At 43.5% G+C, this 25893-nt stretch overlaps 1 protein-coding gene across 1 annotated transcript in view; it reads right to left on the reverse strand.

Moving 5' to 3' along the window:
- CARD9 (caspase recruitment domain family member 9) overlaps positions 1-25893 on the reverse strand; it is a 72025-nt gene that overhangs the window by 44647 nt on the left and 1485 nt on the right. Inside the window, exon 3 of the mRNA XM_088479547.1 lies at positions 2326-2531. Coding sequence (XP_088335673.1) covers positions 2326-2506 — 181 coding nt within the window. The 5' untranslated portion in view covers positions 2507-2531. The remainder of the gene's footprint in view (positions 1-2325; positions 2532-25893) is intronic.

The raw sequence follows: 25893 nt of genomic DNA on the forward strand, positions 1-25893 counted from the left end.
GATATAGGGGCACGGCCACCCCACACCGTGCCCTCTGTATACACTGCTGATATAGGGGCACGGCCACCCCACACCGTGCCCTCTGTATACACTGCTGATATAGGGGCACGGCCACCCCACACCGTGCCCTCTGTATACTCTGCTGATATAGGGGCACGGCCACCCCACACCGTGCCCTCTGTATACACTGCTGATATAGGGGCACGGCCACCCCACACCGTGCCCTCTGTATACACTGCTGATATAGGGGCACGGCCACCCCACACCGTGCCCTCTGTATACACTGCTGATATAGGGGCACGGCCACCCCACACCGTGCCCTCTGTATACACTGCTGATATAGGGGCACGGCCACCCCACACCGTGCCCTCTGTATACACTGCTGATATAGGGGCACGGCCACCCCACACCGTGCCCTCTCTATACACTGCTGATATAGGGGCACGGCCACCCCACACCGTGCCCTCTGTATACACTGCTGATATAGGGGCACGGCCACCCCACACCGTGCCCTCTGTATACACTGCTGATATAGGGGCACGGCCACCCCACACCGTGCCCTCTGTATACACTGCTGATATAGGGGCACGGCCACCCCACACTGTGCCCTCTGTATACACTGCTGATATAGGGGCACGGCCACCCCACACTGTGCCCTCTGTATACACTGCTGATATAGGGGCACGGCCACCCCACACTGTGCCCTCTGTATACACTGCTGATATAGGGGCACGGCCACCCCACACTGTGCCTTCTGTATACACTGCTGATATAGGGGCACGGCTACTCCACACTGTGCCCTCTGTATACACTGCTGATATAGGGGCACGGCCACCCCACACTGTGCCCTCTGTATACACTGCTGATATAGGGGCACGGCCACCCCACACTGTGCCTTCTGTATACACTGCTGATATAGGGGCACGGCTACTCCACACTGTGCCCTCTGTATACACTGCGCTGCTGATAAAGAAATCGTTCATATCTGAAAGAAAATCTGACATGTGTGCAACAATGCGCGTTCCCGTTTGTCTATGTATGCACCATATGACATCTGACCGTGTGTAGGCACCATATGACAGATGTGACCGTGCGTAGGCACCATATGACAGATGTGACCGTGCGTAGGCACCATATAACATATGACGGTGTGTAGGCACCATATGACAGATATGACCGATGTGACCGTGCGTAGGCACCATATGACAGATGTGACTGTGCGTAGGCACCATATGACAGATGTGACAGTGTGTAGGCACCATATGACATACATGACCGTGTGTAGGCACCATATGACATACATGACTGTGTGTAGGCACCATATGACATATCTGACCATGTGTATGCACCATATGACAGATGTGACCGTGTGGAGGCACCATATGACAGATGTGACCGTGTGGAGGCACCATATGACATATCTGACTGTGTGTATGCACCATATGACATATCTGACCGTGTGTATGCACCATATGACAGATGTGACCGTGTGGAGGCGCCATATGACATATCTGACCGTGTGTAGGCACCATATGACATATCTGACCGTGTGTAGGCACCATATGACATACATGACCGTGTGTAGGCACCATATGACATACATGACCGTGTGTAGGCACCATATGACAAATGACCGTGTGTAGGCACCATATGACATATCTGACCCTGTGTGGGCACCATATGACATACATGACCTTGTGTGTAGGCACCATGTGACATACATGACTGTGTATAGGCACCATATGACATACATGACCGTGTGTAGGCACCATATGACATAAATGACCGTGTGTAGGCACCATATGACATATGACCGTGTGTAGGCACCATATGATCGTGTGTAGGCACCATATGACATATGACCGTGTGTAGGCGACATATGACAGTGTGTAGGCACCATATGACAGATGACCATGTGTAGGCACCATATGACATGACCGTGTGTAGGCACCATATGACATATGACCGTGTGTAGGCACCATATGACATATGACCGTGTGTAGGCACCATATGACATATGACCATGTGTAGGCACCATATGACCGTGTGTAGGCACCATATGACCGTGTGTAGGCACCATATGACATACAGGACCGTGTGTAGGCACCATAAGACATACAGGAACGTGTGTAGGCACCATAACACATACATGACCGTGTGTAGGCACCATAAGACATACATGACCGTGTGTAGGTTCAATCTGACATACATGACCGTGTGTAGGCACTATATGACATAGGACAGTCTGTAGGCACCATATGACATACATGACCGTGTGTAGGCAGCACAACATGAACAATCAGCAGCAGCTGGAACAAAACTCACCCACTTTTCTTTTGCGGATAACAAGGTTGGGGTCATTAAATACTTGTTCCTCGTCGTCACTGTTCAGGACACGACACTGGCGGAGGTAGGGGGTTATTCTGTTAGGATCTATGACAGAGATCAGCTTCACCCTGTAATGTTCCAGTTTAGTCCAGCAATCTTCACCCTCCTCTTCCGACATGATGAGAAGACGTCACAAAGTCTATCTATAAAACAGAGTGGGATGAAGTCATTTCAGATAAAGACCATAAAACTGAGAAATTCTTCCTTATGTGGGAAAGTTATACAGACTATGGGCCTGATTCAGACCTGCTCGCGAGCGCTGAGCGCTCGCAAGCGGGTCGATGTTGGCCCAGTGCGCATGCCGTCGCTATGGGTCTCGCTACAAAGGAGGCATGCTGTCGATGGTGAGTGACAGCACGCCCCCTTTGGTGGGCGTGCCGGGGGCGTGGCTGCCCAGACGGAGGCGTTCCCATGGGAACGCCTACCGTCTGGGGCCGGCCCCACTGACATCACTAGTGATGTCAGTGGGAGTGCTTTTGGCTTTGAGCTGAAAGCACTCCAGGGCTTGCGGCAACGAGACCCTGCCGCAGGGGTCTCGTCACAAGCCCAATGGTCGCGATGGTCTTGACCATCGCGACCATCTTCTTGGCCGCTCGCTATAGCTGTGGGTGGTCACCCACAGCTATGCGAGCGGCCAGGAAGCCGCTCTAAAATTAGGAAGGACGACCCTGATTCAGAGCGAGCGCTCTGTCAGAGCGTCCGGCTCTGAATCAGGGCACATACCTCTATGCGTTCCCAAATCCACAATAGTCTGCAGAACTCGCCCTGGTATCTGTTACATCTGCACCTAATGACCCTCCGATAAGATTGCAGCATTGATTTTTTTTTTTTTAATCAACTTTTTATATACACATTCAGTGGAGTGTGGGGGGCGGGGGGGGGGATGGCGGACTATCTAGTTGATCTATTTATAATTCTTATTTGTCTTTACAATAATTTGTGGTACTACTCTAATTCCCTTATGTATGGCCATTATTTTATGTATAAACAGAACCTATTGGTTCCTCTCTTTGCTGTTTGGATAATATCATACACTATTGTGATCGTTGTATTTGTATTACTGTATATTGAGATGTCTATAAATGTGACGCTTCAATAAAAAAAATGTTGTTTAAAAAAAAACCCAGAGTGAGGTTTAGTTCTGTTTGCCTAGCCCCCCCCCATTATCTCCCCCAAACGCTGACTACCTGTCACTCACTTTGCAAGTAAAACCTCTGTGAGAATGTGATCGCAATACAATCGCTTTGTGCGCAATGTCAAACAATCGCTCGACCTGTGTAAATATCGGCATTGCTTAAATCTCAGAATCAGGCCCTTAGTCCAGATTAATGATGCCACATAGCTCGCAGTTGCCCCTGGGTACTACCACTGCAGGATTTCCCATAGTCGTCAATGATGATGCAATGTTCTCCCGCCTGTAACAAACCCCTCATTTACCATTAGATGTATTCCTTGTACAAATGTACATTACACTGTAATCATTCCACGATCACCAGATTTGGGCTGTATTTTAAACTTCAAGTACAGTACATTAAATAAATCTAGATAGCTATAACTGACAGAAGAAAAAGCGAGCGTGGGACTGGGGGTATCACATCTGATTGGTTCCCGAGCGTGGGACTGGGGTATCACATCTCTGATTGGTTCCCGAGCGTGGGACCAGGGATATCACATCTCTGATTGGTTCCCGAGCGTGGGACCGGGGGTATCACATCTGACTGGTTCCCGAGCGTTGGACTGGGGTATCACATCTCTGATTGGTTCCCGAGCGTTGGACTGGGGTATCACATCTCTGATTGGTTCCCGAGCGTGGGACCGGGAATATCACATCTCTGATTGGTTCCCGAGCGTGGGACCGGGGGTATCACATCTGATTGGTTCCCGAGCGTGGGACCGGGGGTATCACATCTCTGATTGGTTCCCGAGCGTGGGACCGGGGGTATCACATCTGATTGGTTCCCGAGCGTGGGACCGGGGGTATCACATCTGATTGGTTCCCGAGCGTGGGACTGGGGGTATCACATCTGATTGGTTCCCGAGCGTGGGACCGGGGGTATCACATATGATTGGTTCCCGAGCGTGGGACCGGGGGTATCACATCTGATTGGTTCCCGAGCGTGGGACTGGGGGTATCACATCTCTGATTGGTTCCCGAGCATGGGACTGGGGGTATCACATCTCCGATTTTTTCCTGAGCATGGGACCGGGAGTATCACATCTCTGATTGGTTCCCGAGCGTGGGACCGGGGGTATCACATCTCTGATTGGTTCTGAGCGTGGGACCGGGGGTATCGCATTTCTGATATGGACTCCACTGTGAAGAATGCTCAACAGAGGCGGTATATATATTTTGCGCCAATTTAGGAAGTTTAATCTGCCACAAGAATTGTTAGTCCTTTTTTACTCAACAATAATTCAGTCTGTTCTATGTACATAAATCATTGTTTGGTTTGGCTCTATTACAGAACGGGAGAAGAACAGACTACAGAGAGTCGTTAGGGCTGCGGAAAAAATTATTGGTACTGATCTCCCCCCCCTTCATGATCTATATTTAGCCTGGATTAGCAGACGAGCTGGGAACATTGTAGCAGATTGCGCACTTCCAAGTTGTCACCTGTTACAAATGTTACCCTCTGGCGGTATAGGTCACAACGGGTAAGAACTTCCAGACATTTGAATAGTTTTTTTCCACAGGTTGTTATTAAATAGGTGAGGGGGTAGGGTGGGTTGTTACTGTGGTATGGTTGATTGGATTGGTTACTGTGAGTTCTATGGGAGTGGGCTAATCCAGAATTAAATTACTTGTATATTTATGTAGACTTGGCCAATAAGCTGAATTGATTGGTCCATGTGACAGCACAACTGCTTTCATCTCACACGTGGTGCTGCGTTAGCCTATGAAAATGGTTGTGGGAGGGACTTGCAGTAAGACATTATGAGACAGGGCTAACGCATCATTGGGCAGGACATATAACGCCCCATTCAGCGTACTTGCCTACTCTCCCAGAAATTTGGAATTTTTGGTTAGTCCCCCACACCCCCAGAAGAGTAGGCAGTCCTCCCACATCTAGTGCCCACACCAATCACAGGTAACAGGGAGGGGCCAACATGCCGTTTTTATAGAAAGCAAGTTATATTGGTCCCACCCCCTCACCATCAACCCATTAACTGCAGCATTCCCGAGGGGAGGGGGCGTAATGACGGGTAGTGTCGGGCCCCGCCCCCACCCCCAGACAGCTGACATCTCTCCTCTGGACGTCTCCTGGAGGAGAGCACTGAAAGGTAGGAAAGTATGCCATACAATGGTCGATGTTGGGTCAATTTTTGGTTGATTTTGTGTTTCATGGTCTAAATCACACATCACTTAAGGCGGTATTCTAAAGTGACGGGAGATCGCAGGGCGCTATTCAACTGTTGCCGATTTTCACGCTGATTGCACCCATAGTGGACGGTTTAGCTGCAGAGAATGGCTACCCCCGACCAAAGTGCTGGGCGCGACCGCAAAAAGTGTCGTTTTGGCACCCAAACAGGTCACTTTTTGCCCATTTCAGCTCGCAATTCCTGGGAATTGATTAGCAGCTGATTAGGTCCGACAGGAGCAACAATTCAATAGTTTTTTTTTTTTATTATTAAATTTGCAAAAATCGCAAAAAAACTTTACACGTTGTCATTATGGGGTATTGTGTGTAGAATTTTGAGGACAAAAATGAATTTATTCCATTTTGGAATAAGGCTGTAACATAACAAAATGGGGAAAAAGTGAAGTGCTGTGAATACTTTCCGGATGCAGATTATAATAGATATTATTCAGAGAAGACCAAGACCTACCAGGAAAATGCTTACAGACTAGCCTGACTATGAGCCCACGGGGACCTAGGAAAGACACTGGTTAGGGCCCCCTTTCCTGCTCCATGTGTCAGAAGAAAGCACAGATAAAATGGCGTTAGAATAATCCAGGCCCCTCAGGGGCCAATGGGCGATAGGAGGAGAGAAGGATGTGATGTGGAAATGGTCAGGAAGACGCTTTGCTATTAGATGGATGATAAGAAACATAAAGACTGAAAATCACCTCTCAGCAGTTGTGGAGATTCCTGCAGTAAAACAAACACAAATATCGCTATCGTTAAAGCGTAACAAACCCCAACATAAAAAACCCCCAAACCAGCAGAATTACCCCTCTGTTCTATATTCCTATAATGTGGTAGTGAAAGTGTCATCTCTCAGGGACTTCTGCAAATAGGGCGTCAGTATTTCCCTTACCCAGATTAATAGGAGCATTCTCTCAGAGAAGTCTCTGCCTTATTCACTATCTTCTTACATTTTGAAATAAGGGACATTTTTTCCTGAAAACTGAAACCACTGCTTACTGACCTGACCCTCGGAGATTCTCACAGACGTCACCGCTTAAACGGCAATTGTTTTTTTGTTTAAAAATGCTCAGACATTGTCGGGTTTTTTTATGCTTAAATTGGGTCAAGTAAATCTAAAAAAAAACAAAAAAACGATCAGCAGTGACCGGCAGCACCGCAGACACTGGGGGAGGGTGCAGGGATGCGGGGGGGGGGGGGGCTGGGAGGTCCCTCTGCTATTGGCGGCTGCTGGAAGAATATCTTTCGGCAGCCGTCCACTGTGAGTTACTGAAAGGTCACATTGTTTGCGACTATGTCAGGTAATGCACTGCCTGGCCTGGCCGCAAACAATGATTGATTAGGTTGTCTGCCACAGTCTGAATGTATTGAGTGCTGAGCTGCTCATGAGCCTGCCAGGCACTCTGCTAAAACCCCAACGTGGCTGCTGTAAGATAAGACAGTGAGTGAAATTGTAATAATGCACACTGTCATGTTTATCATGCAAACACAAAGGACTGACTAACTCTGTATTTCATGTATGCGGCTGTTGGAAAAGTGATATAACACAGCACTTTGGAAGAGCTGAGAGTGACACAGTGTGTGTATGAAGCCAGCCCCAGAACCTGTGTAATTTAAGAGTGTCCTGGTTTTATGGGATTGTGTGACAGTGTGTGGCCCTGACAAAGATCAAGCTTAGGAAAAAAACAAAAACAAACTAATCCTGGTCAAACTACATCATCATACCAAATTTGGTGGAGTTAGGTACAAAACTTTGGCCGCGCCTAAAGGACAAACAGACACACACTTTCTCGCTTATTATACAGATTGGGAAGGGAGTTAGTGCAATTCTTAAATGGGTGATCTCCTTGAAAGGTAAAGGAACAAACGGTCTTTATCTTTGCTCCAGAGAAGTAATAAATGACTGGCCTGGCACACACTGATCTCTGCAGAGGCCGGCCTGGCACATACTGATCTCTGCAGAGGCCGGCCTGGCACACACTGATCCCTGCAGAGGCCGGCCTGGCACACACTGATCCCTGCAGAGGCCGGCCTGGCACACACTGATCCCTGCAGAGGCCGGCCTGGCACATACTGATCTCTGCAGAGGCCGGCCTGGCACATACTGATCTCTGCAGAGGCCGGCCTGGCACATACTGATCTCTGCAGAGGCCGGGGAGATATGAAGTAAAATAAACATTCTTCCGCAGGAAAAATTGTACAGAAAGAGACCTTGAGTCTTCTAATGAATATACATCCACAGCCAGTGAATCTGAAACTGCACAAATCAACTTTGGAGACAATCGCTCTTTAGAAATGACTACCAGAACCCGTTTTGCAGGAGGAGGAGCTAGCGCCCGTACACCAGATGGGGTCGGCAGTGGCAGAAACAGAGGGGGGTCGACCACCCAAAGGCCGGAGACCCTAATAGTTAATCTGTCAGATTATGAGTTGAGCAGCAGTGAGCAACAAGTATTATCAAAAAGGATTTATCCTTTGTACCCCGTATAAACAAGATCCTCCACAGTGGGTAATTGAGAAATATTGCACCGACAACTCAAGCTCAAAGAACATTTTGTAAAAAGTCCCCCGATGTCACCTGCTCAACAAGAGGTGCCTGCCCAGATCTCCACACTATTACCCAAATTAGCTCTGAACCACAATCTTATAACGCATCAATCCGCACTTTCATGAGACTTCTTGAGAATGAAACGGACAGTCATATTTCACATCAATGCAAAGCGAGGAACAATCTAACAATACAGGAGAGTAAATCTTTACAGACGTTGGCAGCTAACGATGATTTGACTTTCAGACCTGCGGATAAGGGTGGCGCCCTGGTTATCCTTAACATTCAGGATTATAAAGATGAGATCGACCGACTGTTGATGGATCTTGACACATATAGCCGATTACCTCGGGATCCAACTACCATTTTTTTAAAATAACTTTTTGATGTTTTGGATGTTGCAGTAGAGAGGGGAATAATATCAAGCAAAATTAGGGAAGCATTAATCCCAAAATGCCCCTTCGTGCCCTTGCTATACACCATCCCCAAAATACACAAATCCCTGGTAAAAATCGCCAGGGCGTCCAATCATTTCAGCAAAAAAATGCCTTATTCCAACCGGTAGCTTTATTTTTGGATTCTACAACCATGCATTCAGTCACATCCTAGATTTTTGCTCGATACCACGAATCTATTTATCAAACTAAATGAATTGTCTATATTTGATTATGATATTGTGCTATGTGGCATTAATGTACAGAGCCTGTATACGGTAATCCCACATGATATGGGCTTGGCTGCTGTCGGCAAATATCTTGCGGGACATCCCGAATATAGAGGGCCTGATTTAGAGCTGACTATAGAATTGCTATGTACAGTCTGGTCCTTACAAAATGTTTTAATTATTATGATGGGCAATTTTTCTTGCAAGGTAGAGGTTGTGCGATGGGCTCATGTGTAGCCCCCCCGCCTAATCCTAAATATTCATGTTTGAAGTGGAACATGATGATATCTTTTTTACTGATGTAAAGGTCGCTGAGAATATTGTCCTTTACTATCGTTACACTGACGAGGTCCTCCTTTTCTGGAAGGGTACTAAGGGTAGCCTTATAACGATAATTGCGGAACATAATAAAAAAATCACATCCAAGTTAAATTGACATACACCATCAGTGATAAGCTAATTCATTTCTAGATGTGGAGATTTCTCTATCTGAGGGCAGAACAGACACCGCACTCTATTCTACATCCACTCATTTGTAACAATATAAAAGTTTTCATCCTAAACCGCTGAAACGGGGGTTACCCTATTACCCTACTCTCAGCTATTAAAGATCAAGCGGATCACTTCTCATCCAATTCTGGCAGAGACAAGTGGATAATACAATAGACAAAACAAACAAAGAGGGTAACATCCAGATCTACCTGAACCATAAGACATCCAGATCTACCTGAACCATAAGACATCCAGATCTACCTGAACCATAAGACATCCAGATCTACCTGAACCATAAGACATCCAGATCTACCTGAACCGTAAGACATCTAGATCTACCTGAACCGTAAGACATCCAGATCTACCTGAACCATAAGACATCCAGATCTCCCTGAACCATAAGACATCCAGATCTACCTGAACCGTAAGACATCCAGATCTACCTGAACCGTAAGACATCCAGATCTACCTGAACCGTAAGACATCCAGATCTACCTGAACCGTAAGACATCCAGATCTACCTGAACCATAAGACATCCAGATCTACCTGAACCATAAGACATCCAGATCTACCTGAACCGTAAGACATCCAGATCTACCTGAACCGTAAGACATCCAGATCTACCTGAACCGTAAGACATCCAGATCTACCTGAACCATAAGACATCCAGATCTACCTGAACAAGCTAAACAAGACTTATTCTGCCCCTTAGCAGCGAGCACCCAAACTAGCTGCAAAAAAGAGCGTAAACATTCTACTACTGCTCCCTTTCACCGCTGATTGAATTGGTTGTCTAAAGGGGCCTATCAATGAGCAGATAACGATTTATCGTTCAATTTATCTGCTAATGGATAGGCTCTAAACAATAAAAATGCGCACTCCCACGGGCAACAAATTGGGTCTTTTGTCTCTCCAACATGTTGTTCAATTATTGTTTATCGCTGACAGACATTAGAAATATCTGTCGCGGTAAACGACAAACGATTTCTTTTAATGAAAATTAATAGAAACATTAAAAAAAATCCACTCCCAGAATGAGGTCATGCAATAATGTTCGTCGTTCACAAAAATCTGTCATGTACATGAGAAATATCTGTCACCGCAGGAATTTTCAAGGGATAAATCTTTTGTCTTTCATCGTAGAGAGAGATCCGCTAATGGACGGGCCCCTAAGTTCCTTTATTTTATTTGTGGTCTCAGTTTGAACATATTTTCATATAGATACAATCTTGGTTCAAAAATATATATTTCAGACATTATACATAATACCAAGTATCAAATGCACATACCATTGTAATTCTCATAGTATCATTTAATCTCTACACGAAGAGCTTCCGGCCTATTATACAAGCTAAACAAAAGGTACTAAAAGTAGATCGCAGCACATTGCTGAATTATAATACTAGAACACACGGATGATCCCATGTCAGTGTAACCCTGCTAGTACCGGTATTAATAATATAGCCAAGAATTTATGGCATATAATACAATCTGATCCTGAACTAAGACTAGGGGACACAAGACTGATGTTATACCAGGGCCGAGATATCGTGGTAAAATCGGATATCACACGTAAGACAAATAAAAGCGGTGTATAAACAAGGGGTGCATTAGATGTACGTGTACCACCTGCCAATACACGATTCCAGGAGATACCTTTCAGCATCCCCATTCAGGGCGCATTTATTATATACACCTCAGCGTTTCACCTGTAGTTCTAGATTTGTTGTCTATCAGCTGCTCTGCCCCTCTGGACGGTCATACATAGGGAAAACTGAACGTATGGCGCCCACAGGTCACCCATCAGAGCGGCTATTCTAAGTGGCAATAGCACGCAACCCGTCGCTCGCCACTTTTGCCAGCCCCATCATTCTTTAGCGTCACTGAAATATAGAATGATTGATCAGGTCCCGCCATCAATCCGGGGAGGGAACAGAGCAGTGCCGCTGCTTCAACTGGAGACGCGTTTCATTTTTCGCCTGGTACCCTTGTTCCCGTGGGGCTCACTGAGCAATTGGGACCGGTCTGCTTTCTATAATTATGGCAAGTTTGCTTTCCATGAAAATACTTTAATATTAAGTTTTTTCTAATAATATGTCTTTGTTATGTTACGTATACGATGTAACATTGTCCTATATAACATCTGGTGGTTATATGCTGTCTGTATGTATCCTCCGATTATGTGGTATCGCTATTTAGATCTAATATGTGCATTTTAGCGTGTATTGTATCCATGGTGATGGGGAGCACATTGATGACATCACTGATTATGCGCTGGCAGGGTGGGTGCACTGTCCCACTTCTGGCTCCAGACGCTTCACTGGGTGCAGGTGAGGTATTTAAGGTAAGAGAATAAGGTCTTATCTGCTAAGCCTGACGAAAGTGCCACAATAAACGGCACCGAAACGTATCAATCTGTATAGTGCCCGAGAGTCTGCTAGGAGTCCTGCACCTCCTCCATGTCGTGTGGGCACCCGGGCGTTTTTATTCAGACAGGCAGAGCCGGATAGATATAGATACATAGATAGATAGATAAATTAGATAGATAGATATGAGATAGATAGATATGGGATGGATGGATAGATGGATAGATAGATATGAGATGATAGATAGATATGAGATGGATAGATAGATCTATCCATCTCATATCTATCTATCTATCTATCTATCTATCCATCCATCTCATATCTATCCATCTCATATCTATCTATCTATCTATCTATCTATCTATCTATCTATCTATCCATCTCATATCTATCCATCTCATATCTATCTATCTATCTATCTATCTATCTATCTATCTATCTATCTATCTATCCATCCATCTCATATCTTTCCATCTCATATCTATCTATCTATCTATCCATCTCATATCTATCCATCTCATATCCATCCATCTCATATCTATCCATCTCATATCCATCCATCTCATATCTATCCATCTCATATCTATCAATCTATCTATCTATCCATCTCATATCTATCCATCTCATATCCATCCATCTCATATCTATCCATCTCATATCTATCTATCTATCTATCCATCTCATATCTATCCATCTCATATCCATCCATCTCATATCTATCCATCTCATATCCATCCATCTCATATCTATCCATCTCATATCTATCTATCTATCTATCTATCTATCCATCTCATATCTATCCATCTCATATCCATCCATCTCATATCCATCCATCTCATATCTATCCATCTCATATCTATCTATCTATCTATCTATCTATCTATCCATCTCATATCTATCCATCTCATATCTATCTATCTCATATCTATCTATCTATCTATCTCATTTATCTATCCATCTCATATCTATCTATTTATCTATCTATCTATCCATCTCATATCTATCCATCTCATATCTATCCATCTCATATCTATCTATCCATCTCATATCTATCCATCTCATATCTATCTATCCATCTCATATCTATCCATCTATCTATCTATCTATCTATCTATCTCATATCTATCTATCTATCTATCTATCCATCTCATATCTATCCATCTCATATCTATCTATCTATCTATCTATCCATCTCATATCTATCCATCTCATATCTATCTATCTATCTATCTATCTATCTATCTATCTATCTATCTATCTATCCATCTCATATCTATCTATCTATCCATCTCATATCTATCCATCTCATATCTATCTATCTATCTATCTATCTATCCATCTCATATCTATCTATCTATCTATCCATCTCATATCTATCTATCTATCTATCTATCTATCTATCCATCTCATATCTATCTATCTCATATCTATCTATCTATCTATCTCATATCTATCTATCTATCTATCCATCTCATATCTATCCATCTCATATCTATCTATATATCTCATATCTATCTATCTATCTATCTATCTATCTCATATCTATCTATCTATCTCATATCTATCCATCTCATATCTATCTATCTATCTATCTATCTATCCATCTCATATCTATCCATCTCATATCTATCTATCTATCTATCTATCTATCTATCCATCTCATATCTATCCATCTCATATCTATCTATCTATCTATCTATCCATCTCATATCTATCCATCTCATATCTATCTATCTATCTATCTATCTATCTATCTATCTATCTATCTATCCATCTCATATCTATCCATCTCATATCTATCTATCTATCTATCTATCTATCTATCCATCCATCTCATATCTATCCATCTCATATCTATCTATCTATCTATCTATCCATCTCATATCTATCCATCTCATATCCATCCATCTCATATCTATCCATCTCATATCCATCCATCTCATATCTATCCATCTCATATCTATCTATCTATCTATCTATCTATCTATCTATCCATCTCATATCTATCCATCTCATATCCATCCATCTCATATCCATCCATCTCATATCTATCCATCTCATATCTATCTATCTATCTATCCATCTCATATCTATCCATCTCATATCTATCTATCTCATATCTATCTATCTATCTATCTATCTCATTTATCTATCCATCTCATATCTATCTATTTATCTATCTATCTATCCATCTCATATCTATCCATCTCATATCTATCTATCCATCTCATATCTATCCATCTCATATCTATCCATCTCATATCTATCTATCCATCTCATATCTATCCATCTCATATCTATCTATCCATCTCATATCTATCCATCTATCTATCTATCTATCTATCTATCTATCCATCTCATATCTATCTATCTATCTATCTATCCATCTCATATCTATCCATCTCATATCTATCTATCTATCTATCTATCTATCCATCTCATATCTATCCATCTCATATCTATCTATCTATCTATCTATCTATCCATCTCATATCTATCTATCTATCCATCTCATATCTATCCATCTCATATCTATCTATCTATCTATCTATCTATCCATCTCATATCTATCTATCTATCTATCCATCTCATATCTATCTATCTATCTATCCATCTCATATCTATCTATCTCATATCTATCTATCTATCTATCTATCTCATATCTATCTATCTATCTATCCATCTCATATCTATCCATCTCATATCTATCTATCTCTCATATCTATCTATCTATCTCATATCTATCTATCTATCTATCTCATATCTATCTATCTATCTATCTATCCATCTCATATCTATCCATCTCATATCTATCTATCTATCTATCTATCTATCTATCCATCTCATATCTATCCATCTCATATCTATCCATCTCATATCTATCTATCTATCTATCCATCTCATATCTATCCATCTCATATCTATCTATCTATCTATCTATCTATCTATCTATCTATCTATCCATCTCATATCTATCCATCTCATATCTATCTATCTATCTATCCATCCATCTCATATCTATCCATCTCATATCTATCTATCTATCTATCCATCTCATATCTATCCATCTCATATCCATCCATCTCATATCTATCCATCTCATATCCATCCATCTCATATCTATCCATCTCATATCTATCTATCTATCTATCTATCTATCTATCTATCCATCTCATATCTATCCATCTCATATCCATCCATCTCATATCCATCCATCTCATATCTATCCATCTCATATCTATCTATCTATCTATCCATCTCATATCTATCCATCTCATATCTATCTATCTCATATCTATCTATCTATCTATCTATCTCATTTATCTATCCATCTCATATCTATCTATCTATCCATCTCATATCTATCCATCTCATATCTATCCATCTCATATCTATCTATCCATCTCATATCTATCCATCTCATATCTATCTATCCATCTCATATCTATCCATCTATCTATCTATCTATCTATCTCATATCTATCTATCTATCTATCTATCTATCCATCTCATATCTATCCATCTCATATCTATCTATCCATCTCATATCTATCTATCTATCTATCTATCTATCTATCCATCTCATATCTATCCATCTCATATCTATCCATCTCATATCTATCTATCTATCTATCCATCTCATATCTATCTATCTATCCATCTCATATCTATCCATCTCATATCTATCTATCTATCTATCTATCTATCTATCTATCTATCCATCTCATATCTATCTATCTATCTATCCATCTCATATCTATCTATCTATCTATCCATCTCATATCTATCTATCTCATATCTATCCATCTCATATCTATCTATCTATCTATCTCATATCTATCTATCTATCTATCCATCTCATATCTATCCATCTCATATCTATCCATCTCATATCTATCTATCTCTCATATCTATCTATATATCTCATATCTATCTATCTATCTATCTATCTATCTATCTCATATCTATCTATCTATCTCATATCTATCCATCTCATATCTATCTATCTATCTATCTATCTATCTATCCATCTCATATCTATCCATCTCATATCTATCTATCTATCTATCTATCTATCTATCTATCTATCTCATATCTATCTATCTATCTCATATCTATCCATCTCATATCTATCTATCTATCTATCTATCTATCTATCCATCTCATATCTATCCATCTCATATCTATCTATCTATCTATCTATCTATCCATCTCATATCTATCCATCTCATATCTATCCATCTCATATCTATCTATCTATCTATCTATCTATCCATCTCATATCTATCCATCTCATATCTATCTATCTATCTATCTATCTATCCATCTCATATCTATCCATCTCATATCTATCTATCTATCTATCTATCTATCTATCCATCTCATATCTATCTATCTATCTATCTATCTATCCATCTCATCTCTATCCATCTCATATCTATCTATCTATCTATCCATCTCATATCTATCCATCTCATATCTATCTATCTATCTATCTATCTATCTATCTATCTATCTATCTATCCATCTCATATCTATCCATCTCATATCTATCTATCTATCTATCTCATATCTATCTATCTATCTATCTATCTATCTATCCATCTCATATCTATCTATCTATCTATCTATCTATCTATCTATCTATCCATCTCATATATATCCATCTCATATCTATCCATCTCATATCTATCTATCTATTTATCTATCTATCTATCTATCCATCTCATATCTATCTATCTCATATCTATCATCTCATATCTATCTATCTATCTATCTATCTATCTATCTATCTCATATCTATCTATCTATCTATCTATCCATCTCATATCTATCCATCTCATATCTATCCATCTCATATCATATCTATCTATCTATCTATCTATCTATCTATCTATCTATCTATCTATCTATCCATCTCATATCTATCTATCTATCTATCTATCTATCTATCCATCTCATATCTATCCATCTCATATCTATCTATCTATCTATCTATCTATCTATCTCATATCTATCTATCTATCTATCCATCTCCACAAAACTCAGCACTGGCCACTGTTAAATCACTCACCATAATACATAAATAATGTGGGTTTTGGTTCATGGATTGATTCATGCACATAAGCCCACAGCCCCCATCACGGGACCCCATTTCCCTGCAGGTCCTACACTATCCGTCTCACTTATGGGAACCTGGCAGCTGCTATCACACAGTTTAAACGAAAACATGTTACCTGGTATAAAGCTCACCTGCCAACTAATTTATGGCTCTTATAGGTTAAGGCCCCCATACACCAGCAATGGATTGTGTATAATAATCTGCAATGTATGGGGGTCACAGATGGCAGATTGCAACCAATAAGTGATTGGAATTGGTAAATCAGATTGTCCAACATGTTGGATGTCACAGATGGATTGGGGCTGTAGATTGTTAGTGTATGGAGAAGAAAGGTGGTAGGAGCAGGTGCACACTATAAAGCACTAAGAATTCTAGTGATCAAAAAGTTTATAATAAACTGCAACAATTAACATGGTTTTAAAAGTAAGGTTTCTTAGTACATGTTTGCCCACCTACCACGTCACGACGAACCTTATACAGGTGGGTCCCTAACATTCCTAATACCGACATGGAGTGTAGGGAGATGATCAGCAGATTTGCAGACCGTTACTAGTAATATGATGGAGCCTTTCACGATTACAGATCATTTTCAGCAAACCCAGATCTGCCAATGTAATGTATGGGTGCAGATTGCTGGATTGGGAAATCCTAACATTGGGCAATAATTCTTCAAATTGTTCAATTGTGGTTTCAGATTGCTGATGTATGGGGGGCCTATAGTCATTGCCTCAGATTGCTGATGTATGGGGGCCTATAGTCATTGCCTCAGATTGCTGATGTATGGGCGGGGGCCTATAGTCATTGCCTCAGATTGCTGATGTATGGGGGCCTATAGTCATTGCCTCAGATTGCTGATGTATGGGGGGGCCTATAGTAATTGCCTCAGATTGCTGATGTATGGGGGCCTATAGTCATTGTCTCAGATTGCTGATGTATGGGGGGCTATAGTCATTGCCTCAGATTGCTGATGTATGGGGGCCTATAGTCATTGCCTCAGATTGCTGATGTATGGGGGCCTATAGTCATTGTCTCAGATTGCTGATGTATGGGGGGGCCTATAGTCATTGCCTCAGATTGCTGATGTATGGGGACCTATAGTCACTGCCTCAGATTGCTGATGTATGGGAGGGGCCTATAGTCATTGCCTCAGATTGCTGATGTATGGGGCCTATAGTCATTGCCTCAGATTGCTGATGTATGGGGGGGGCGCTATAGTCATTGCCTCAGATTGTTGATGTATGGGGGCCTATAGTCACTGCCTCAGATTGCTGATGTATGGGGGGGCCTATAGTCACTGCCTCAGATTGCTGATGTATGGGGGGGGCCTATAGTCATTGCCTCAGATTGCTGATGTATGGGGGGCTATAGTCATTGTCTCAGATTGCTGATGTATGGGGGGCTATAGTCATTGCCTCAGATTGCTGATGTATGGGGGCCTATAGTCATTGCCTCAGATTGCTGATGTATGGGCGGGGGCCTATAGTCATTGCCTCAGATTGCTGATGTATGGGGGCCTATAGTCATTGCCTCAGATTGCTGATGTATGGGGGGGCCTATAGTCATTGCCTCAGATTGCTGATGTATGGGGGCCTATAGTCATTGTCTCAGATTGCTGATGTATGGGGGGGGGGCTATAGTCATTGCCTCAGATTGCTGATGTATGGGGCCTATAGTCATTGCCTCAGATTGCTGATGTATGGGGGGGCGCTATAGTCATTGCCTCAGATTGTTGATGTATGGGGGCCTATAGTCATTGCCTCAGATTGCTGATGTATGGGGCCTATAGTCATTGCCTCAGATTGCTGATGTATGGGGGGGGCGCTATAGTCATTGCCTCAGATTGTTGATGTATGGGGGCCTATAGTCATTGCCTCAGATTGCTGATGTATGGGGGCCTTAAGACAGTCACCAAACATAGCTACTATCATACTACCAAAAAGGCATCTGACACAGGTTAGAATAAATGAGCTTGCACAGGGGCTGAGTGAGAAAGCTGTGATCACAAAAAGGTTAATTAAAAATTAACCAAATAAGTAATTTAACAATGGCGAGTGCTGAGTTCTGTGTTTTTATTTATTTAAGCAATGCGGTCACAAGTCACTTTGCACCCCAGGCCTGGGAATGTCGAGTGCTGTGGATTTCTGATAGATATAGATATCACACACACACACACTATGTGCACAAAATTGATTGGACATTGACAGCAAATAGATCAGTGAGATGTTATAGTGAGGTCAGTACTGTGTAGGTCACCACGTGCAGTGAGATGTTATAGTGAGGTCAGTACTGTGTAGGTCACCACGTGCACTGAGATGTTATAGTGAGGTCAGTACTGTGTAGGTCACCATGTACAGTGAGATGTTAGTGACATCAGTACTGTGTAGGTCACCACGTGCAGTGAGATGTTATAGTGAGGTCAGTACTGTGTAGGTCACCACGTGCAGTGAGATGTTATAGTGAGGTCAGTACTGTGTAGGTCACCATGTACAGTGAGATGTTAGTGACATCAGTACTGTGTAGGTCACCACATGCAGTGAGATGTTAGTGAGGTCAGTACTGTGTAGGTCACCACGTGCAGTGAGATGTTATAGTGACGTCGGTACTGTGTAGGTCACCACGTGCAGTGAGATGTTAGTGAGGTCAGTACTGTGTAGGTCACCACGTGCAGTGAGATGTTATAGTGACGTCAGTACTGTGTAGGTCACCACGTGCAGTGAGATGTTATAGTGACGTCAGTACTGTGTAGGTCACCACGTGCAGTGAGATGTTATTGTGACGTCAGTACTGTGTAGGTCACCACGTGCAGTGAGATGTTATTGTGACGTCAGTACTGTGTAGGTCACCACGTGCAGTGAGATGTTATAGTGATGTCAGTACTGTGTAGGTCACCACGTGCAGTGAGATGTTATAGTGACGTCAGTACTGTGTAGGTCACCACGTGCAGTGAGATGTTATTGTGACGTCAGTACTGTGTAGGTCACCACGTGCAGTGAGATGTTATAGTGATGTCAGTACTGTGTAGGTCACCACGTGCAGTGAGATGTTATAGTGACGTCAGTACTGTGTAGGTCACCACGTGCAGTGAGATGTTATAGTGACGTCAGTACTGTGTAGGTCACCACGTGCAGTGAGATGTTATAGTGAGGTCAGTACTGTGTAGGTCACCACGTGCAGTGAGATGTTATAGTGAGGTCAGTACTGTGTAGGTCACCAGGTGCAGTGAGATGTTATAGTGAGGTCAGTACTGTGTAGGTCACCACGTGCAGTGAGATGTTATAGTGATGTCAGTACTGTGTAGGTCACCACGTGCAGTGAGATGTTATAGTGAGGTCAGTACTGTGTAGGTCACCATGTGCAGTGAGATGTTAGTGAGGTCAGTACTGTGTAGGTCACCACGTGCAGTGAGATGTTATAGTGAGGTCAGTACTGTGTAGGTCACCACGTGCAGTGAGATGTTATAGTGACATCAGTACTGTGTAGGTCACCACGTGCAGTGAGATGTTATAGTGACGTCAGTACTGTGTAGGTCACCACGTGCAGTGAGATGTTATAGTGAGGTCAGTACTGTGTAGGTCACCACGTGCAGTGAGATGTTATAGTGATGTCAGTACTGTGTAGGTCACCACGTGCAGTGAGATGTTATAGTGACGTCAGTACTGTGTAAGTCACCACGTGCAGTGAGATATTATAGTGATGTCAGTACTGTGTACGTCACCACGTGCAGTGAGATGTTAGTGACGTCAGTACTGTGTAGGTCACCACGTGCAGTGAGATGTTATAGTGAGGTCAGTACTGTGTAGGTCACCACGTGCAGTGAGATGTTAGTGAGGTCAGTATTGTGTAGGTCACCACGTGCAGTGAGATGTTATAGTGACGTCAGTACTGTGTAGGTCACCACGTGCAGTGAGATGTTAGTGAGGTCAGTACTGTGTAGGTCACCACGTGCAGTGAGATGTTATAGTGACGTCAGTACTGTGTAGGTCACCACGTGCAGTGAGATGTTATAGTGACGTCAGTACTGTGTAGGTCACCACGTGCAGTGAGATGTTATAGTGATGTCAGTACTGTGTAGGTCACCACGTGCAGTGAGATGTTATAGTGAGGTCAGTACTGTGTAGGTCACCACGTATAGTGAGATGTTAGTGAGGTCAGTACTGTGTAGGTCACCACGTGCAGTGAGATGTTAGTGAGGTCAGTACTGTGTAGGTCCCCACGTGCAGTGAGATGTTATAGTGACGTCAGTACTGTGTAGGTCCCCACGTGCAGTGAGATGTTATAGTGACGTCAGTACTGTGTAGGTCACCACGTGCAGTGAGATGTTATAGTGAGGTCAGTACTGTGTAGGTCACCACGTGCAGTGAGATGTTATAGTGACGTCAGTACTTTGTCAGGCTTGCCTACCCTCCTGATTTGGTCGGGAGCCTCCCGAATATCGGGTGCCGCTCCTGACCCCCCGGAAAGGCAGGCAAGCCTCCCGGCTGCCGCCTACCGCCCCAGACTACTAGGAAAAACCCTCGCTGCCGGGATCCCGATGACGCGAATCCCGCTGAATCGCGTCATTGTGGCTCCGCCCCCTGCTTCACAATGCCTTTTTTCCGGCATTGTGAAGAGGGGGCGGGGCCACGATGACGCAATCGTGCGGTTCCGCCCCGGCTCTGCCCCCAAAACGGCATCATAGCCCGGCCACGCCCCCCACACAATGCAGGCATTCAGCTCCCTCCCGGAAGGCACCACGTGCAGTGAGATGTTATAGTGACGTCAGCACTGTGTAGGTCACCACGTGCAGTGAGATGTTATAGTGATGTCAGTACTGTGTAGGTCACCACGTGCAGTGAGATGTTATAGTGAGGTCAGTACTGTGTAGGTCACCATGTGCAGTGAGATGTTATAGTGAGGTCAGTACTGTGTAGGTCACCACGTGCAGTGAGATGTTATAGTGAGGTCAGTACTGTGTAGGTCACCACGTGCAGTGAGATGTTATAGTGACGTCAGTACTGTGTAGGTCACCACGTGCAGTGAGATGTTATAGTGACGTCAGTACTGTGTAGGTCACCACGTGCAGTGAGATGTTATAGTGAGGTCAGTACTGTGTAGGTCACCACGTGCAGTGAGATGTTATAGTGAGGTCAGTACTGTGTAGGTCACCACGTGCAGTGAGATGTTATAGTGACGTCAGTACTGTGTAGGTCACCACGTGCAGTGAGATGTTATAGTGAGGTCAGTACTGTGTAGGTCACCACGTGCAGTGAGATGTTATAGTGACGTCAGTACTGTGTAGGTCACCACGTGCAGGGAGATGTTATAGTGAGGTCAGTACTGTGTAGGTCACCACGTGCAGGGAGATGTTATAGTGAGGTCAGTACTGTGTAGGTCACCACGTGCAGTGAGATGTTATAGTGAGGTCAGTAGTGTGTAGGTCACCACGTGCAGTGAGATGTTAGTGACGTCAGTACTGTGTAGGTCACCACGTGCAGTGAGATGTTATAGTGAGGTCAGTACTGTGTAGGTCACCACGTGCAGTGAGATGTTATAGTGACGTCAGTACTGTGTAGGTCACCACGTGCAGTGAGATGTTATAGTGAGGTCAGTACTGTGTAGGTCACCACGTGCAGTGAGATGTTAGTGATGTCAGTACTGTGTAGGTCACCACGTGCAGTGAGATGTTATAGTGAGGTCAGTACTGTGTAGGTCACCACATGCAGTGAGATGTTAGTGAGGTCAGTACTGTGTAGGTCACCACGTGCAGTGAGATGTTATAGTGACGTCAGTACTGTGTAGGTCACCACGTGCAGTGAGATGTTATAGTGACGTCAGTACTGTGTAGGTCACCACGTGCAGTGAGATGTTAGTGACGTCAGTACTGTGTAGGTCACCACGTGCAGTGAGATGTTATAGTGAGGTCAGTACTGTGTAGGTCACCACGTGCAGTGAGATGTTATAGCGAGGTCAGTACTGTGTAGGTCACCACGTGCAGTGAGATGTTATAGTGAGGTCAGTACTGTGTAGGTCACCACGTGTAGTGAGATGTTATAGTGAGGTCAGTACTGTGTAGGTCACCACGTGCAGTGAGATGTTATAGTGAGGTCAGTACTGTGTAGGTCACCACGTGTAGTGAGATGTTATAGTGAGGTCAGTACTGTGTAGGTCACCACATGCAGTGAGATGTTATGGTGAGGTCAGTACTGTGTAGGTCACCACGTGCAGTGAGATGTTATAGTGACGTCAGTACTGTGTAGGTCACCACGTGCAGTGAGATGTTATAGTGAGGTCAGTACTGTGTAGGTCACCACGTGCAGTGAGATGTTATAGTGAGGTCAGTACTGTGTAGGTCACCACGTGCAGTGAGATGTTATAGTGACGTCAGTACTGTGTAGGTCACCACGTGCAGTGAGATGTTATAGTGAGGTCAGTACTGTGTAGGTCACCACGTGCAGTGAGATGTTATAGTGACGTCAGTACAGTGTAGGTCACCACGTGCAGGGAGATGTTATAGTGAGGTCAGTACTGTGTAGGTCACCATGTGCAGTGAGATGTTATAGTGAGGTCAGTACTGTGTAGGTCACCACGTGCAGTGAGATGTTATAGTGAGGTCAGTAGTGTGTAGGTCACCACGTGCAGTGAGATGTTAGTGACGTCAGTACTGTGTAGGTCACCACGTGCAGTGAGATGTTATAGTGAGGTCAGTACTGTGTAGGTCACCACGTGCAGTGAGATGTTATAGTGACGTCAGTACTGTGTAGGTCACCACGTGCAGTGAGATGTTATAGTGAGGTCAGTACTGTGTAGGTCACCACGTGCAATGAGATGTTAGTGATGTCAGTACTGTGTAGGTCACCACGTGCAGTGAGATGTTATAGTGAGGTCAGTACTGTGTAGGTCACCACATGCAGTGAGATGTTAGTGAGGTCAGTACTGTGTAGGTCACCACGTGCAGTGACATGTTATAGTGACGTCAGTACTGTGTAGGTCACCACGTGCAGTGAGATGTTATAGTGACGTCAGTACTGTGTAGGTCACCACGTGCAGTGAGATGTTAGTGAGGTCAGTACTGTGTAGGTCACCACGTGCAGTGAGATGCTATAATGAGGTCAGTACTGTGTAGGTCACCACGTGCAGTGAGATGTTATAGTGATGTCAGTACTGTGTAGGTCACCACGTGCAGTGAGATGTTATAGTGACGTCAGTACTGTGTAGGTCACCACGTGCAGTGAGATGTTAGTGACGTCAGTACTGTGTAGGTCACCACGTGTAGTGAGATGTTATAGTGAGGTCAGTACTGTGTAGGTCACCACGTGCAGTGAGATGTTATAGTGATGTCAGTACTGTGTAGGTCACCACGTGCAGTGAGATGTTATAGTGACGTCAGTACTGTGTAGGTCACCACGTGCAGTGAGATGTTAGTGACGTCAGTACTGTGTAGGTCACCACGTGCAGTGAGATGTTATAGTGAGGTCAGTACTGTGTAGGTCACCACGTGTAGTGAGATGTTATAGTGAGGTCAGTACTGTGTAGGTCACCACGTGCAGTGATTACTGTAGACTCCCTTTTTGGCAAACTGGCCACAAGTCCCTGGACAGCAGCAGGCGGTATGTTCTGCCATTATTCCGCCTTACGTACAGTGACCATCTGTGACACTGATAAAGGGTAAAGGTGAAATCTCCTGTGTTGAACGGTTGCACTTGTCATGCGGCAGCCAAGTAGTAGTACACCTTGGTACAAGTAACCACAGCTAGTTTTATTAGCAGCACAAAAATAAAGTTACCATAAAAGTAAATCCTGGCCTGTCCAACTCTAACTAAACAAATGAGTCCCTCTCTTTAGAGTGAAAAGTTCTAAGGTCCGTTTCACAAAACCGAAGTGTTTAGCACAGCACTTACATTCAGTAATCATAGTATCTATCAACAGGCCTCTGATCTGTTCCCCAGGCAGTGAGAGACTGACTACGGAGACTGACACATTCCTAATCAGCCTATCACAGGTGCTAATCAGCTTCTGTGAGCATATATATCGCCCCTTGAAAGGGGTGTGTGTGTGTGCGTGCGTGCGTGCGTGCGTGCTATATATAATGCAGCTTCTTCAGGGTGGGTGGGCTTACACTCACAAAAGTGATGTAACTTTTACAAAACCTTTTTTTCACATTCCAGACAATCTTTGCATCTAACAAGTGAAACAAAATAAGCTGCAGGTAAAAATGAAATGGGTTTATTCAGCTTTTAGAGATTGATCTAATAGGGTTGATACTAGATATTTATAACAACATAAAACCTGACATACATTTATAGTGTAAGCTCCAATGGGGCAGGGACTGATGTGAATGGCCAAATATTCTCTGTAAAGCGCTGCGGTATATGTGTGCGCTATATAAATAACTGGTAATAAATAAATACAGTATTACACATACTGCATACTGGCTAGACAGTTCCATATGTACAAGGGCCTAGTCTGCAGGCATCGCCTGTTGTTTACATGCAGGCAGATGTTTTTGCAAGTTGAACCAACAAAAAGAGAACAGAGTCAGACAAATTCACAGGGAACGAGTGACATAAATGAGACATGAGGCACTAGTGACATCACTGAGGCATGAGCTCCTGACATTTCATGCTTCAGGTCTGTAGATCCTACAATAATAATAATAATAATAATAATAATAATAATAATGTATATGGGTCAGAACACCATATAGCTGGGGGTGAAGGTGACATTTTTGCATGAAACCTACATACATTAAACCCTCCACCTCACGTTAGTATTATTATTTGTGACCAGGATGCGTCACTGCAGAAGGTTGATGGGTACGGCAGAAAAGGTGCAATGTGCTGCCAATGGCTGTGATTATTATGGGTTAATGCACCAGCCAGGGAGGAACGCCATGCCCGACAGGTCATCTAGGATACGTCAGAGACTCTCGCCAATAATAAATACTGAGCTGGTGTATGTGTAAATG

The sequence above is a fragment of the Taudactylus pleione genome, unplaced genomic scaffold, assembly GCF_031769625.1.
Source record: "Taudactylus pleione unplaced genomic scaffold, aTauple2 ptg000240l, whole genome shotgun sequence".
NCBI lineage: Eukaryota > Metazoa > Chordata > Amphibia > Anura > Myobatrachidae > Taudactylus > Taudactylus pleione.